Here is a 15,087-nt window from a genome sequence, read left to right as displayed (position 1 = left end):
CAGTGAGCAGCAAGCCCACTGAGAGGTCCAAGATGGCGTGGAAATTTGGACTTCTTTGTTTATTGGTAACCGTCGTCTTTGCTCAGGGTAAGTCAATATATATTATGTTTTTAGCCTGCTTACATTATCTGATATCGGATCGGATAATGTGAAAACGCACTTAGTATTCCACTGCTGAGGAAAGGCCTTCTTATTTTTTTCCACCCAACCCTGCAAAAAATTAATATTCCATGGATTTCTCGAATATTCCTGAATATAATAGAATGTTTTTGGTTTTTGGCGTTTATTAGACTTATGTTCATTGTTTAGGTGGGACTTTGAAACTCCATATTCTGTAATCCGTACATAGAGCTCTTAACCAATTCAAGCTATGAAAGCCACGCCGAACTTTTAATATATAAAAATAATTAATTATGTTTTCTTTTAATATAAAAATGAAGAGATTCCTGAGCAGACGTTTCTGATTGAAAAAATTTTACAAAATACTAATTGGATTCAATTGTGTTGTTTCAGATGACTACGGACGCAGTGGTGAGTTGTAAATAGTTTGAACTGAAAATCCATACTAATATTACAAATGGGAAAGTGTGTGTGTCTGTTTGTTTGTCCGTCTTTCATGGCAAAACGGAGAGACGAATTGATGTGATTTTTTAAGTGGAGATAGTTAAAGTGATGGAGAGTGACATAGACTACTTTTCTGTCTCTTTCTAACCCCCCACTTCCCTAAAATGGGGGATGGAAGATTGTATGAAGCATTCCGGAATTTTCGAATTTATCGCGGGGCGAAGCCGCGGGCAGAAAGCTAGTATCATACATATATTTGGTACAATATTGTCTTTCTTCTCGTATCGAATTATAAATTTAACATTAGAACTAAAGATCATGACATTTGGCCTTCGTGTTGTTAGTAAAGGGATTAGTAAGTAAAGCGACCGCAGCGCATGTGGTGGTCAGTTTTTTAACTAACGGCGGAAAGCGTCTTTGACGATTTTGACATCTCAAACAAGTTATACGGCTTGAAAGGAAACTTTAAGGTTGTAGCAGGATAGGCTTCAAAACATTGCCACTATAAGCTTTGAGATGGAAACTATTAAGTTCCTGTTTTTAACCCTCTACGACTCCCGAAACCTCAATGTTTTCACATTTGCCGAAACTGTTGTACCTAAGTAAAAGAAACTTCCATTAAAAAGTGGTAATTTAGAGATATTTCATACACATTTTTTTATATTGTACAAAGGTAAGGGCTGTAAGTACAAACAGTTTTGAGTAAAATCAGCCCATAGTCAATGTTTTGAAGACATTAAATAGATGTCACGTATAATCTGAAAAATACTCATATACGCAGGAAACATCGTAAGGTAAAATTCTATCGACCCCTTATTTGCCAAGAGTGGCACTGAAACTTGAGTAGTTTCATGTGCTCTGCCTACCCCTTCATGGGATACAGGCGTGATTGTATGTTGTATGTATGTATGTATACATATCTTTCTTTTTGATATACTTCATATAGGTCTCCTTGGATAAATTCGTTTTACTAATCTATTTGTTTCAGGCCTCGCCAGCGCCATTGCAAACGCGGAGGCTCTCGCTAATGGCTACGGAGGCGGCAGCGCCAGCGCCGACGCGGAAGCCAACGCTCTAGCCAACGGATACGGAGGAGGCAGCGCCAGCGCCAACGCCCTCGCGAACGCACTAGCCAACGGAGGAATCGGAGGAGGCAGCGCCAACGCAAACGCTCTAGCCAACGCCTTAGCCAACGGCTACGCAGGAGGCAGCGCCAGCGCCAACGCCCTTGCCAACGCCCTAGCCAATGGTGGAGCCGGCGGCGCGAGTGCTGATGCCTACGCCAACGCTTTAGCCAACGGTGGAGCCGGTGGCGCGAGCGCAGACGCTATCGCCAACGCATTAGCCAACGGAGGAGGTGGAAGTGCTAGCGCCAATGCTCTCGCGAACGCTTTAGCCAATGGTGGTACAGGAGGAGCCAGCGCGGAAGCGCTCGCCAATGCTTTAGCTAACGGTGGTGGCGGTAGCGCTAATGCTCAAGCTATTGCCGATGCTATCGCCAATGGAGGCGGTGGCAGCGCCAGTGCTGATGCTATTGCCAACGCCCTAGCCGGAGGTGCCGGAGGAGCCAGCGCCAACGCCATCGCCCAAGCCCTCGCCAACGCCGGAGCGGGAGGCAGCGCTAGTGCTGAAGCCTTAGCTAATGCCCTCGCCAATGGCGGTGCCGGTGGCGCCAGTGCGGAAGCCATTGCTCAAGCTCTCGCAAACGCCGCAGGTGGCAGCGCCAGCGCTGATGCCCTCGCAAACGCTCTCGCTGGAGGTGCTGGCGGTAGTGCTCAAGCTCAAGCTCTTGCCCAAGCTCTTGCTAACGGCGCAGGTGGTAGCGCTAGCGCTGACGCCCTCGCAAACGCTCTCGCCGGAGGTGCAGGAGGTAGTGCGCAAGCTCAAGCTCTTGCCCAAGCTCTTGCTAACGGTGCAGGTGGTAGCGCCAGCGCTGATGCCCTCGCAAACGCTCTTGCTGGAGGTGCGGGCGGAAGTGCTCAAGCTCAAGCTCTTGCCCAAGCTCTTGCTAACGGCGCAGGTGGTAGCGCTAGCGCTGATGCTCTTGCAAATGCTCTCGCCGGAGGTGCAGGCGGTAGTGCTCAAGCTCAAGCTCTTGCCCAAGCTCTTGCTAACGGCGCAGGTGGAAGTGCAAGTGCTGATGCTCTTGCTAACGCTCTCGCAAACGGAGGTGCCGGTAGCGCTAGCGCTCAAGCCCTCGCCCAAGCTCTAGCCAGCGGTGCAGGTGGCGGCGCCAGTGCCGATGCCATTGCCAACGCTTTAGCCAACGGAGGAGCTGGTGGCGCCAACGCTCAAGCTATCGCTCAGGCTCTCGCTAATGCTGCAGGAGGCAGTGCTAGTGCTGATGCTATTGCTAACGCTCTCGCTAACGGAGGTGCCGGAGGAGCCAGCGCTGAAGCTATCGCCCAAGCTCTTGCTAACGCCAATGGCGGAATTGGAGGAGGCAGTGCAAGCGCTGATGCCATCGCTAATGCTCTAGCCAGTGGAGGAGCCGGCGGTAGCGCCCAAGCACATGCTCTTGCCCAAGCCCTCGCTAGCGCCGCCGGTGGTAGCGCTAGTGCTCAAGCCATGGCCCAAGCTCTAGCAGATGCTGAACCTGGTAGCGCTAGTGCCTCAGCCCTAGCTCAAGCTCTCGTAAGCGCCGCAGGAGGCAGCGCTCAAGCTCAAGCTCTTGCTCAAGCTCTCGCTAACTCTAGAGGCGGCGGTGCTAGTGCCAGCGCTCAAGCCCTCGCCCAAGCTCTTGTGAACGCCGCTGGAGGTACCGCTAGTGCTCAAGCTATGGCCCAAGCTCTCGCAAGCGCTGAACCCGGCAGCGCACAAGCTTCAGCTCTAGCCCAAGCTCTCGCTAATGCTGCAGGTGGTACTGCTGAAGCTCAAGCTTTAGCAAACGCTCTTGCTCAAACTAGGAGTGGTGGTGCTGGTTCGAGTGCCCAAGCCCTCGCCCAAGCTCTCGCCAACGCCGCTGGTGGCAGTGCAACCGCGTTAGCTACGGCGCAAGCTCTAGCTGATGCTGAAGGTGGAAGTGCAGCCGCTCAAGCTCTAGCCCAGTCTCTAGTAAGCGCTGCAGGTGGTAGTGCTCAAGCACAAGCTCTCGCTCAAGCACTCGCAAACACAAGAAGTGCTGGCGGTAGCGCCTCAGCTCTAGCTGAAGCGTTCGCCAGTGCCGCCGGTGGCAGCGCTAGTGCTCAAGCCGTCGCTCAGGCTCTCGCCAACGCCGCTGGAGGCAGTGCGCAAGCGCAAGCCCTCGCTCAAGCAACTGCAAGCGCTGCCCCTGGAAGTGCCAGCGCTCAGGCGCTCGCTCAAGCTCTTGCCAGCGCAGCCGGCGGCAGCGCCACGGCGCAAGCCCTCGCCTCGGCCCTCGCGAACGCCGGCGGCGCCAACGCCAGTGCTCAAGCTATCGCCAACGCGCTCGCCATTGGGGGAAGTGCTGAAGCTACCGCTATAGCAAACGCTCAAGTAAACGGATTAATACCTCCTCCTCCACCAGGTAAGACTTTTATATATTTGTAAGAAAACTTATATATTCTATAATTGTCTATAAACCGTTGAATGTGCCTAAGCCCCAGGTTGATTTGGTTCCATGGACTCTTACAAAAATCGTTTTAACCTAATTTGCTAGTTATTATTTAAAACGTTTTTTCGATAAATTAATATATTGTTCTTACTATTTGACTTGAACTTTGTATTATTTCACGTCTTATGCTCGATTTATTCATATATTATGTTCCAGCTCAATGCTCTTACAACGGTCAAATGGTAGTAAGAGTAGTCCCTGGTACTGAAAGATACGTGCCTTGTCCCGCTGTTGAGGTCTGCGGATGCTTCCAGAGCCCAATAGGTTCACTCTACATGAGCTGCCGACGATGCCCCGGTTGTGGTTAGTATTATTCAAAACTATAAGGGCGCTATCATATTGGCGAGTTGCGACCGAGTTGAAAGCGAAGCGCTCAGTGAGTTTGCCACGAGCGCACCTAGTATAGGTATACAAGCGTTGCGCAGTCGCGGTGAATTCGTTGCGTGCTCGCGGCTAAGTTATTGCCCGCTCGCTTCGCTTTCAACTCGCTGGCAATTCACCAATATAATGTAGTACGTAGCATTCAAAAACAGTAGAGCAAACTAAACACTCCCTATGTAGTCAAATTGTAGCCATTTGTATACACATACCAAAACATGACCATGGTGGTCAAGTGAAGCATCGAAAACCACGCGTAATTTCGTGATTTTATTGCTTTGCTTTGATGTGTAAAATATAAAATATTGTTTGGCTGCTGATTTTGTCCGAATAAGAGATCAGGTTTCATGATATTCACTAAAATCACCTAAGTGATTATAGGTGAAACACTGGACGAATATATCGTGAATCTCCCAGGTGAACCTCAAAAAATGCATTAAAGGCGCTACGTTTAGAATAAAATACCCTGGGTGATTTTAGTGGACAGATATCCAGTAGGACACCCTAATAAATATTTAAATCCGAAATGATAATAATGATATTTGTCCACTAAAATCATCCAAGGGATTGTGCTAGATATAGCGTACAAATCTATTAAGATCGCGAATTTAAGTAATTTGTGCAATATAACTGGATGGTCCCTTCAGGTGATCTTAGTGGATATCGTGAATTATTTCAGTTCCTCGCGATCCGAGACATGCGTCACTACCAACCATTTTGCCTATTAAACCTTTAATACCAGGTGGGTTCATACTAAATTCTGACTCAAAAATTATTGTTTCTACTTCTAATACTTCAAGAAGAATAACACACTGATGTTTATTGTTTATTATGTTTATATTATATAACACAACTAAAATTAATATCATCTCTATAAAATAAAATTTTACTTTCGACATATTTGTAATATATGTAAACTCTAAGGCACCACTAGTCCGGTTAACTCACCTACGATATGAAACCGATTTTGATATAAATTAAAAATTGTCCAGCTATGTTGACGTTGATAAAATAAAAATTTTAACGAAAAATGGACCATCTTGTTTAAAAATTTCATCTCTATAGAATAAAATTTTACTTTCAACATATTTGTAATATATGTAAACTCTAAGGCACCACTAGTCCGGTTAACTCACCTACGATATGAAACCGATTTTGATATAAATTAAAAATTGTCCAGCTATGTTGACGTTGATAAAATAAAAATTTTAGACGAAAAATGGACCATCTTGTTTAAAAATTAATTAATACATGTAATGTCTATGGGATTAGGTCATGACTTATAGAAATATTTTTTTTTAATATGATGCAAAAATAAATATAACTGACAAATGCGTTCTTTTCTTTGCAGTGCCGCCCGGCCCAGGTATGTAAAACAAATATAGTACCAAACTAATCTAAAAGCAACTTGTATAGGTAGGTAATATAACTATTTGAAAGCGAAAGGGTTTTTTTGTAATAAATACATATCTTAGGACATTCTTACACATAATGACTTAGCTCCACAATAAGCTCTAAATTTCTGACTTATGTTGTGAGTACGCAAAGTACGAAAAATATTAAAAACGAAATTGTGTAAAACCTAAAATTAAGAAAAAAATATGTTTATGCACTTAATGGTATCTTAAACTTCAATCCCAATGCACATATCAAATTGTATAAATTTAAGACTTTTGTAAATCGTATAAAATCGAGATTTAAAATCATTTTCGAGATCACTTGTCTGATATTCGATGGAGTCGACATTACCAAATATTATAAAAATAAAGATCTACAGTGTCATGGAGACATCTGGCTTAGCTAATGATGAAAATGGAAAATGAAAATGAGAATAAATTTGGGAAAAACGGAATTGCTTTGTCAACTGTTATTCGATGAACAATAAAATGTATGTCAAAGATAAAACCCAAACGCCGATTCGGTTCAAAATAGTAAAGATTAATTAAAAAATGGACTATCTAAAATATACCTGCCGCTTATATTCATAATTCATTATTTATTGCATAACAACTATTGTTTACAGCACCTCAGCCAGAACCAGGTATGATAAAAAACAAACGGATTCAAAACTTGAAATTGTTTGAATTTATTTCTTAACAGCCGGCGATTACATAATTATATTTGTTTAATTTAGAAACAATGAGATTTAGAATTTTGTACGAGAGTACCAAGTTTCAATCTAACGGGGACGAAGGCACGAAAAGAGGCCTTTGAATAATAAATTAATTTTTATTTCAGCTCCTATTCCGCCGATTCCAGATGTGATACCGTTCCCGAGGCCCACGCCGATCCCGACGCCGATCCCGCGACCAACCCCGATACCGTGGTGTAAGTCCGCCTCTAGGTGTATCATGCCACTCATGATCTTGCAGATTTGATAAATCTAACTTTTACTATGCGTCATGCGTTTTATCAAGTTATCATGCGTCTTCGTGGACGACATGACCTAAACGATAGATTTTACCGACATCTTTATAAAGCCAACGTTCTAAACAGCATCACAATGTTGTCTATATTGTGTGAATACTGAATACTAACAAATGTGTCATGAATTATATATTATCTTTAAAAAATCGACACTGAAATTTAATTTAAACAAGACACTTATAATGCTGTATCAAATTTGATTATTATTGTATATTTTCAGGCCCACCACCAACCATAATCCCTGGCCCGCCGCGACCATACCCAGTACCGGTCCCAGTCCCGAGCAAACCTATCGTGATCCCGGTACCCGTCCCGGTCCCGTCTCCGCCAAAGAAGATCTACGTCCCCGGCCCAGTAGTGAGGGTCCCAGTTCAAATTAAGGTGCCCGTACCGGTACCGCAGCCCTACCCCGTACCGTCCCCGCCTAAGATCATCAGAGTCCCGTACCCAGTACCGGGCCCAGTTGAAAAGATATACGTGAAGGTTCCGGTTCCTTCCCCGCCCATTAGAGTGCCGGTCATCGTCCCTGGCCCGGAGAGAGACATTCCGGTACCCGTACCGGTACCGTCACCCCCGATCCACGTCCCGTACCCGGTCAACAGATATATCACTGTTCCTGGCCCGAGAGTACTTGTGCCTGTACCCGTTCCAGTGATCAGTAAGTATATTAAAATTTCTAAGATTCCTGTACAAATTAGTTTAAAAATGCCTAACCTTTATTTGCCTTATTTTCAGGAAACAAAGTATACCCGGTACCCGTCGTCATATACGTAGGTATGAAACATTTCAATCATTATTTTCACTACACTGACTACTGATGTAATGTTAAAATTCATTAGGTAAGTATAATTTGTGCAGTCTAGTACCTACCCAAAACACAAGCCTCGTTGAGTATACCGTGAGACTAACTCGATTTGTGTAAGATTGTCCTATAATGTATAATATACTCTGGCCGTTTATAAAATGCAATTAACATAAAAAAATTATCAAATTTTAAGTATAATACAATGGTATTTAAGTCTTTTCATGAGCATTTAGGTGGCTGGAGATAGATTAGCAGCTTAACGTAATAGGGTCAAATGTCGGAATTTACCTCCAATGAAATTCAAATTATTAGTAAACGAAACATAGTTGCAATTGTTCTGTTTTCTTTGATATTCAAACAAAATAAATTCAGCTATACTCCCCAATATCACTGACTTAAATTTAATTTGAAAATTTTTCTTCTTCAGTAGACCTTTGAATAATTTTATGTCAATACTGTTTCGAAATAAAACACAAAGCATAATTTCGTCCACAGCCCCCGAATGCAGGTCTCACGAACCCAACGTGCCGTTCCCGAAACCTGGCGACTCCTGCGTGATCCTCACCTGCCGCGTCAAATACAACTACATCTACATCGAGAGCCAGAGGATTCCTGGATGTGGAGGTTAGTTCATCAAAAATAACAAATATTTAGGTACCCAGGTTATGAAGTATTGGATTTAGTAGCCAAATCCCGCATCATTTCTTAACTACATCACTATAAAAGTATATTTTATTTGGCCATTTTTGACTGTTTAAAAGAAAATCAAATCTCGAATATCGAATTTCACCAGATCTGAACGATGTTTGGGCTCATTCTTCTCAGAATCTAGAAGATTGTAGTATGAACTTTCTACAAGCGTGACGTATTGGAAACACGAATTTTGTATGGAAAAATTTGGGACACATTTTGTTATCGTCGGGTACGAATCAGCTCGTGATTCTGAGAAGAATGAGTCCAAACACGTTCAGATCTGGTGAAATTCGATATTTGGAATTTTTTTCTAAAACACCTTTTTGTCATCAGTCATCACTGTTACCAGTATAAGTTATTTATCTAAATTGGCAAATATATATTGGTTGGACTGTTGCTCCGTTATAAATAAAATTAAAATGCTGAGCGACTTGGTGTGTCGTTAGCGGCATCGAGATAAAGTCCCTTTCCGTCGATAATGTGATTGTTCCATCATTCTTGCACTCAGGGCCGGATTAAGGGTAGAGCGAGTGGAGCGGCCGCTCTAGGCGCCACATGGTAAGGGGGCGCCAAAATCGAGAATATGGAAAAATCCATACAAAAAAATTATACGTTGCGTGGGCGCGCACATATCACAAAATGGCGAGAGGAGTCGGGAATGAATCCACTATTGAAAATCTAGATTTGTAATTCAGATTAAGTGGAAGGTTGCACCACATTGCCAACATATAATATACCAACATTCATAAGGGCGCTGTTGCTAGGGCGCCGTAAAAGGAGGATTCTAGCCCTTGACCAACCACATTGTTGTGCGGCGAAAGACAAAGTTACGTCGCTATCCAAATGCAAAAATATGAGTACCCGATAGTCCAAAGCGGAGTTCCTCATAAAGCCAAAGGCGCAAAACGTTTCAGAGAGGCGCAATTTTTTGAGTCACAGCAGATGGTGAGCGAACTTCAAAGCACTAAGATCACTTAGTGGCAAAATAACGAAATGGGCATCTCGACGGTGACGATCGAGTACGCAGTTAATTTCTTAATGAATTCTTAGTATTATAAAAATAATAGTGATTTCGAAATATAAGGCCTAAAAGTCGGGAACATAGGCGCCCTGTGAAGTCAAAATACCCCGAAATATGTTAAATACCGCACCTCTGCAGAACATAAAAGCTTGAAAGTTCGCGGATTCCCCGCTGGCGGGTTGAGTCTTAATAAATCGAGTAAAAAAAAACTTCCTACTTATATGTTCTGTTTTAGTTACTTAGGAAAAAATACGAATTTGCTTTCCTGACTTAGCCACTATAGTGCTCCATTTTGTTTGTTATTTTTATTGTATTTACATGATATCCACGTTCAGCCACACGTAACTATACTAGGATGCGACTACGAAAGTTCAATCATTTGTCCCTTTCGTACTTTGTATCTGTTATGATGAAATCCATAAATTCTATATTACGTTAATCTGAAAATTACGGCATTACTATGAAAAAATTTTCGCGCTCGCGATTTATTTTGCTACGTAGTGAAACCCAAGGGGCGCCGAAACTCAAACTCGCTCTACCCTGATCGAGTGCACGGGCCGGCGCTGCTTGCACTGCACGGTGAATATATGGCCATTAACACATTCACTACCAGACAAAAAATGGTGCACTACGTCAGAAACTGGTCGTAATTTACAACCGTCTGATGCTTTTTTTTTTACTACTACGTCGGTGGCAAACAAGCATACGGTCCGCCTGATGGAAATCGGTCACCGAAACCTATGGACGCCTGCAACTCAAAGAGTGTCACATGCGCGTTGCCATCCCATTAGAAACTTATGGTACTTATGGTATGGTGAAAACCCGCGCAGCGGGTTCTCCGGCATCTGATAAAAGTTCATGAGTGCCCACCAGGCGGGTTCTTGGTTGAGAAAGTGTTTAACTGATTGAGTCGAATGTATGTTTCAGTCCCTGTACCAGCACCAACACCTATATGGATCCCTACCGAAGCTTCAGCTCAAGCTCAGGCTCAAGCCCAAGCTCAGGCTCAAGGTTAATAGATTTTTAAAGATAATTCTTCTACATAGACCTACTTTTTATTTGTAAAACGAATTGTTGATTAAAATCGTACAAGAAAGGTCACAATACATTTGTAGGTAAAGTATCCTAATTGAAAATTACCATCTAAGATTTTTTTTTAATAATCTTTATGCTCTGTCTGGAAAAATTGTTTCAAACTTTCATTCACCAACACCTGAATGTGTTGTGAATTTATTTATTTGACGACCGGTCTGGCGCAGTCAGTAGTGACCCTGCCTGCTGCGCCGCGGTCCCGGGTTCGAATCCCGGTAAGGGCATTTATTTGTGTGATGAGCACAGATATTTGTTCCTGAGTCATGGATGTTTTCTATGTATGTAAGTATTTATATATTATATATATCGTTGTCTGAGAACCCACAACACAAGCCTTCTTGAGCTTACCGTGGGGCTCAGTCAATCTGTGTAAGAATGTCCTATAATATTTATTTATTTATTTATTTATTTTATTCTAATGTACCAAATAATTATTACAATACAACTGAGCTTTGAACCCACATTTTTTCCCACTGCACATACATGACTTGTAAGATAGATAGCCTTCATAAATTATCATTTTTCTAAACAATTTCAGGTGGCGGATGGGGAGGCGGCTCAGCGGAAGCTCAGGCTCAGGCCCAAGCTATAGCCAACGGCATCGGCGGTTTGGGTGACGCTCAAGCTCAAGCTCAAGCTCAGGCTCTCGCTAACGGACTCGGAGGCGGTTCCGCTGAGGCTCAGGCGCAGGCTCAAGCTCTAGCTCAAGGTAATTGGAACTGCTATTGATAGCAATGATAGGTCTAGTTTTTAAAGGAGAAAATAAGAGCGTTCTTCTTAATTATAAAATAATAACAATTTCCCAATTTCCAGGTCTCGGAGGTGCCGGAGGTTCTCAAGCTCAAGCCCAGGCTCAAGCACTAGCTCAAGCCCTAGGCCTGGGTGGCGCTGGAAGCGCTGAAGCTCAGGCACAAGCTCAGGCTCTTGCTCAAGGTTAGTATCAGTATTAGGATGTATGTATGTATATAACCTAATATGTAACCCATTCTCTACATGCATAACTATTGAGCTTTAAAGCTTGTTTATTTTTATAGGAACTGCTCTTGATAGCAATGATAGGTCTAGTTCTTTAAAGGAGAAAGTAAGAGCGTTCTTCTTAATTATAAAATAATAATAATTTCCCAATTTCCAGGTCTCGGAGGTGCCGGAGGTTCTCAAGCTCAAGCTCAGGCTCAAGCACTAGCTCAAGCCCTAGGCCTGGGTGGCGCTGGAAGCGCTGAAGCTCAGGCACAAGCTCAGGCTCTTGCTCAAGGTTAGTATCAGTATTAGGATGTATGACACACATTTGATTTTTTGAAAATGAGCCATTTAGAATAGGACAAACATATTTAAAAAAATTACATGGGCATTTTCGAATAGAAAAGCCCACCTGATTGATATCAGACGATACGCATGATGATCACTAGTCACATTTGTATGTATGTACGCCTGTACAGCGCCGGCCCGTGCACTCGATCAGGGTAGAGCGAGTTTGAGTTTCGGCGCCCCTTGGGTTTCACTACGTAGCAAAATAAATCGCGAGCGCGAAAATTTTTTCATAGTAATGCCGTAATTTTCAGATTAACGTAATATAGAATTTATGGATTTCATCATAACAGATACAAAGTACGAAAGGGACAAATGATTGAACTTTCGTAGTCGCATCCTAGTATAGTTACGTGTGGCTGAACGTGGATATCATGTAAATACAATAAAAATAACAAACAAAATGGAGCACTATAGTGGCTAAGTCAGGAAAGCAAATTCGTATTTTTTCCTAAGTAACTAAAACAGAACATATAAGTAGGAAGTTTTTTTTTACTCGATTTATTAAGACTCAACCCGCCAGCGGGGAATCCGCGAACTTTCAAGCTTTTATGTTCTGCAGAGGTGCGGTATTTAACATATTTCGGGGTATTTTGACTTCACAGGGCGCCTATGTTCCCGACTTTTAGGCCTTATATTTCGAAATCACTATTATTTTTATAATACTAAGAATTCATTAAGAAATTAACTGCGGACTCGATCGTCACCGTCGAGATGCCCATTTCGTTATTTTGCCACTAAGTGATCTTAGTGCTTTGAAGTTCGCTCACCATCTGCTGTGACTCAAAAAATTGCGCCTCTCTGAAACGTTTTGCGCCTTTGGCTTTATGAGGAACTCCGCTTTGGACTATCGGGTACTCATATTTTTGCATTTGGATAGCGACGTAACTTTGTCTTTCGCCGCACAACAATGTGGTTGGTCAAGGGCTAGAATCCTCCTTTTACGGCGCCCTAGCAACAGCGCCCTTATGAATGTTGGTATATTATATGTTGGCAATGTGGTGCAACCTTCCACTTAATCTGAATTACAAATCTAGATTTTCAATAGTGGATTCATTCCCGACTCCTCTCGCCATTTTGTGATATGTGCGCGCCCACGCAACGTATAATTTTTTTGTATGGATTTTTCCATATTCTCGATTTTGGCGCCCCCTTACCATGTGGCGCCTAGAGCGGCCGCTCCACTCGCTCTACCCTTAATCCGGCCCTGCGCCTGTAAAGGTAGAGTTTGGTGAGACTACTTGAGTAGCAAATATAACCTAATATGTAACCCATTCTCCACATGCATAAATAAATCATTTCAACGAATTATCAATATACATTCTATAAATATATGAGCAATGGCACAGGAGTAAATCAATAAATATTTTGTATACATATGACACGTCAAAGGCAAACACGCACACGGCCCATTTGATGGCCTGCGGTCACCCCAGTTTAAACGTCTTCTACGGGTATAATATGCATATTGCTCATGTTTCGAATGTTCAGTTATTAAAGCGTTTTAAATTTAAAGGTCTCGGAGGTGCTGGAGGTTCTCAAGCTCAAGCTCAAGCATTAGCTCAAGCCCTTGGACTAGGTGGCGCTGGAGGCGCTGATGCTCAGGCGCAAGCTCAAGCTCAAGCTCTAGCTAACGGACTTGGAGGTGGCGATGCTCAAGCTCAGGTAAGACCAGGCCAAAAGTTTTCAACGTCAAAAAGATTTAACGCTTCAACTTATTTATTTATTACTTCAACCATATCTATATAAAATAACATTTGTTCGTTAATGTTTGGAAGGCTTCTTGATATACAAGGGAAGTGAGAGTAAAGTCGTCGGCCATCACCCTATATGTGTGTAAGCAGTATTATATAATGCTCGATCGACTAGCATGCGTGCGCGAGACGCGATTTTATACCAATTTACTGGCCCAGTTCTCAGTGCCTGCTAGGCCTGTTTTTATATTAAGTAATGTTATTTTGAAAGCTAGGAGTATATCACTGTAAATTGCATTGTGACTAGTAAAAATGTTTGAAGTATGATTATATGTTTTTTTTTATTTCAGGCCCAGGCTCAGGCTCAAGCTCAAGGCTTATTAGGAGGTTGGGGAGGCGGCCAAGCTCAGAGCCAAGCTCAAGCTCAGGCTCAGGCCCAGGCTCAAGCGGCAGCGCTCGCGCAAGCTTTAGCTCAAGCTCAAGGTATAAAAGAATTTCATTATCTTTCGTAAAAAAATATTTGAAGTTTTTATTTTATCCTGCACAACTAAAAACAAGTTTATATTTTGTTGATTTGACAGTTAAGCGAAAATTGATTTAAGTACATAATTATATCATCAGTTGATCAAGTATATCATTGTTTGTGCAATGATATACTTTAGTTGCAAGTACTTAATCGGAAAGGCATTTTAGTGCTTAAAAAATGTTCATTAAGTCATATAGTGATTATAATTTCTTACATAGGTAATTCAATGTATGTTTATTGTTATATTACAGTTTATGAAGAACATGCCCCTTGAATTAACCTTTTGCTAAACTTTTCTTTTTCTTTCTTACAGGCAGTAACAGAGACGGAAACTAAGAGAGAACTCAACAAATGACAACTCATGATCAATCTATCTAACAACGACAACCAGCGAAGTAATTAAGTTAAGCATTGTAAAAATAGACTAAGCACACCTCTTTTTTAATAAAATCTAGTGGGATTCAATATGTTTCTTTTTATTTCAACATACACCTATGCTACAACATTCAGGGGTCTCTGACACTTTTCATAAAAAATCTAAAACATTTAGTTTTAGTCTAGGTACTAAATCAAAAAAAAAGCCGTGTCAAAAAAAATTTAGTAAACAGTATTTTTTTTTTTTTAATTTTTAAGTGTATAAATTGCAAGCAAGTTAGAATAAAGTAAGCAGATGTTGAGGGCATTCTCATACTCAGACATTTATTGATAAAAAGTAATACATTTTTACATGTCAAATAGTTATAAATCTAGATTGGCAGTTTATAGCAATGCATGTGTTGATGACCCTTTAAAACCCGCAGTTTTCCCTGAAAACCCTTAGTAAGGACAACACTCTATTAGCCTTCACGAAAACGTGCTCTACCCTACTTAATCAATCAAATAATCGACATTTATAGCGAATCAGCTGCCTACAACGAATCAAATTATATGCCAGTGATTGTAAATTTAACCTGACATGACACGGCCGAATCGATTGTCACGGTAATGATGGCTTTAAATAGTGGTAAG

The 15,087-nt window shown here is 42.1% G+C and overlaps 2 protein-coding genes across 9 annotated transcripts in view; one reads left to right on the top strand and one right to left on the bottom strand.

Moving 5' to 3' along the window:
• The window catches only part of LOC125228588 (dystrophin), a 701,009-nt gene that overhangs the window by 378,095 nt on the left and 307,827 nt on the right, over positions 1–15,087 (bottom strand). The gene's annotated exons all lie outside the window — the stretch shown is intronic.
• On the top strand, positions 4–14,544 carry LOC125228602 (spidroin-1-like). 6 transcript variants are annotated; one of them, XM_048133243.1, is made up of 19 exons: positions 4–87; positions 514–531; positions 1,553–2,245; positions 2,348–4,051; positions 4,295–4,441; positions 5,196–5,258; positions 5,868–5,882; positions 6,540–6,557; positions 6,755–6,844; positions 7,164–7,601; positions 7,679–7,717; positions 8,244–8,372; positions 10,390–10,473; positions 11,093–11,263; positions 11,368–11,487; positions 11,687–11,806; positions 13,376–13,524; positions 13,904–14,036; positions 14,393–14,544. In XM_048133243.1, the coding sequence occupies exons 1-19, from the start codon at positions 33–35 to the stop codon at positions 14,413–14,415; spliced, it is 4,209 nt and encodes a 1,402-aa protein (XP_047989200.1). In that variant the 5' UTR covers positions 4–32; the 3' UTR covers positions 14,416–14,544. The 6 variants fall into 6 exon arrangements, with proteins under 6 accessions (XP_047989200.1, XP_047989214.1, XP_047989206.1 ...); XM_048133257.1 differs by lacking the exon at positions 5,196–5,258; XM_048133249.1 differs by lacking the exon at positions 6,540–6,557.

This window comes from Leguminivora glycinivorella, chromosome 1, assembly GCF_023078275.1.
Source record: "Leguminivora glycinivorella isolate SPB_JAAS2020 chromosome 1, LegGlyc_1.1, whole genome shotgun sequence".
NCBI classification, from domain to species: Eukaryota; Metazoa; Arthropoda; class Insecta; order Lepidoptera; family Tortricidae; genus Leguminivora; species Leguminivora glycinivorella.
The sequence above is the reverse complement of the archived record's forward strand: the minus strand, read 5'-3'. Positions and strand labels throughout refer to the sequence as shown.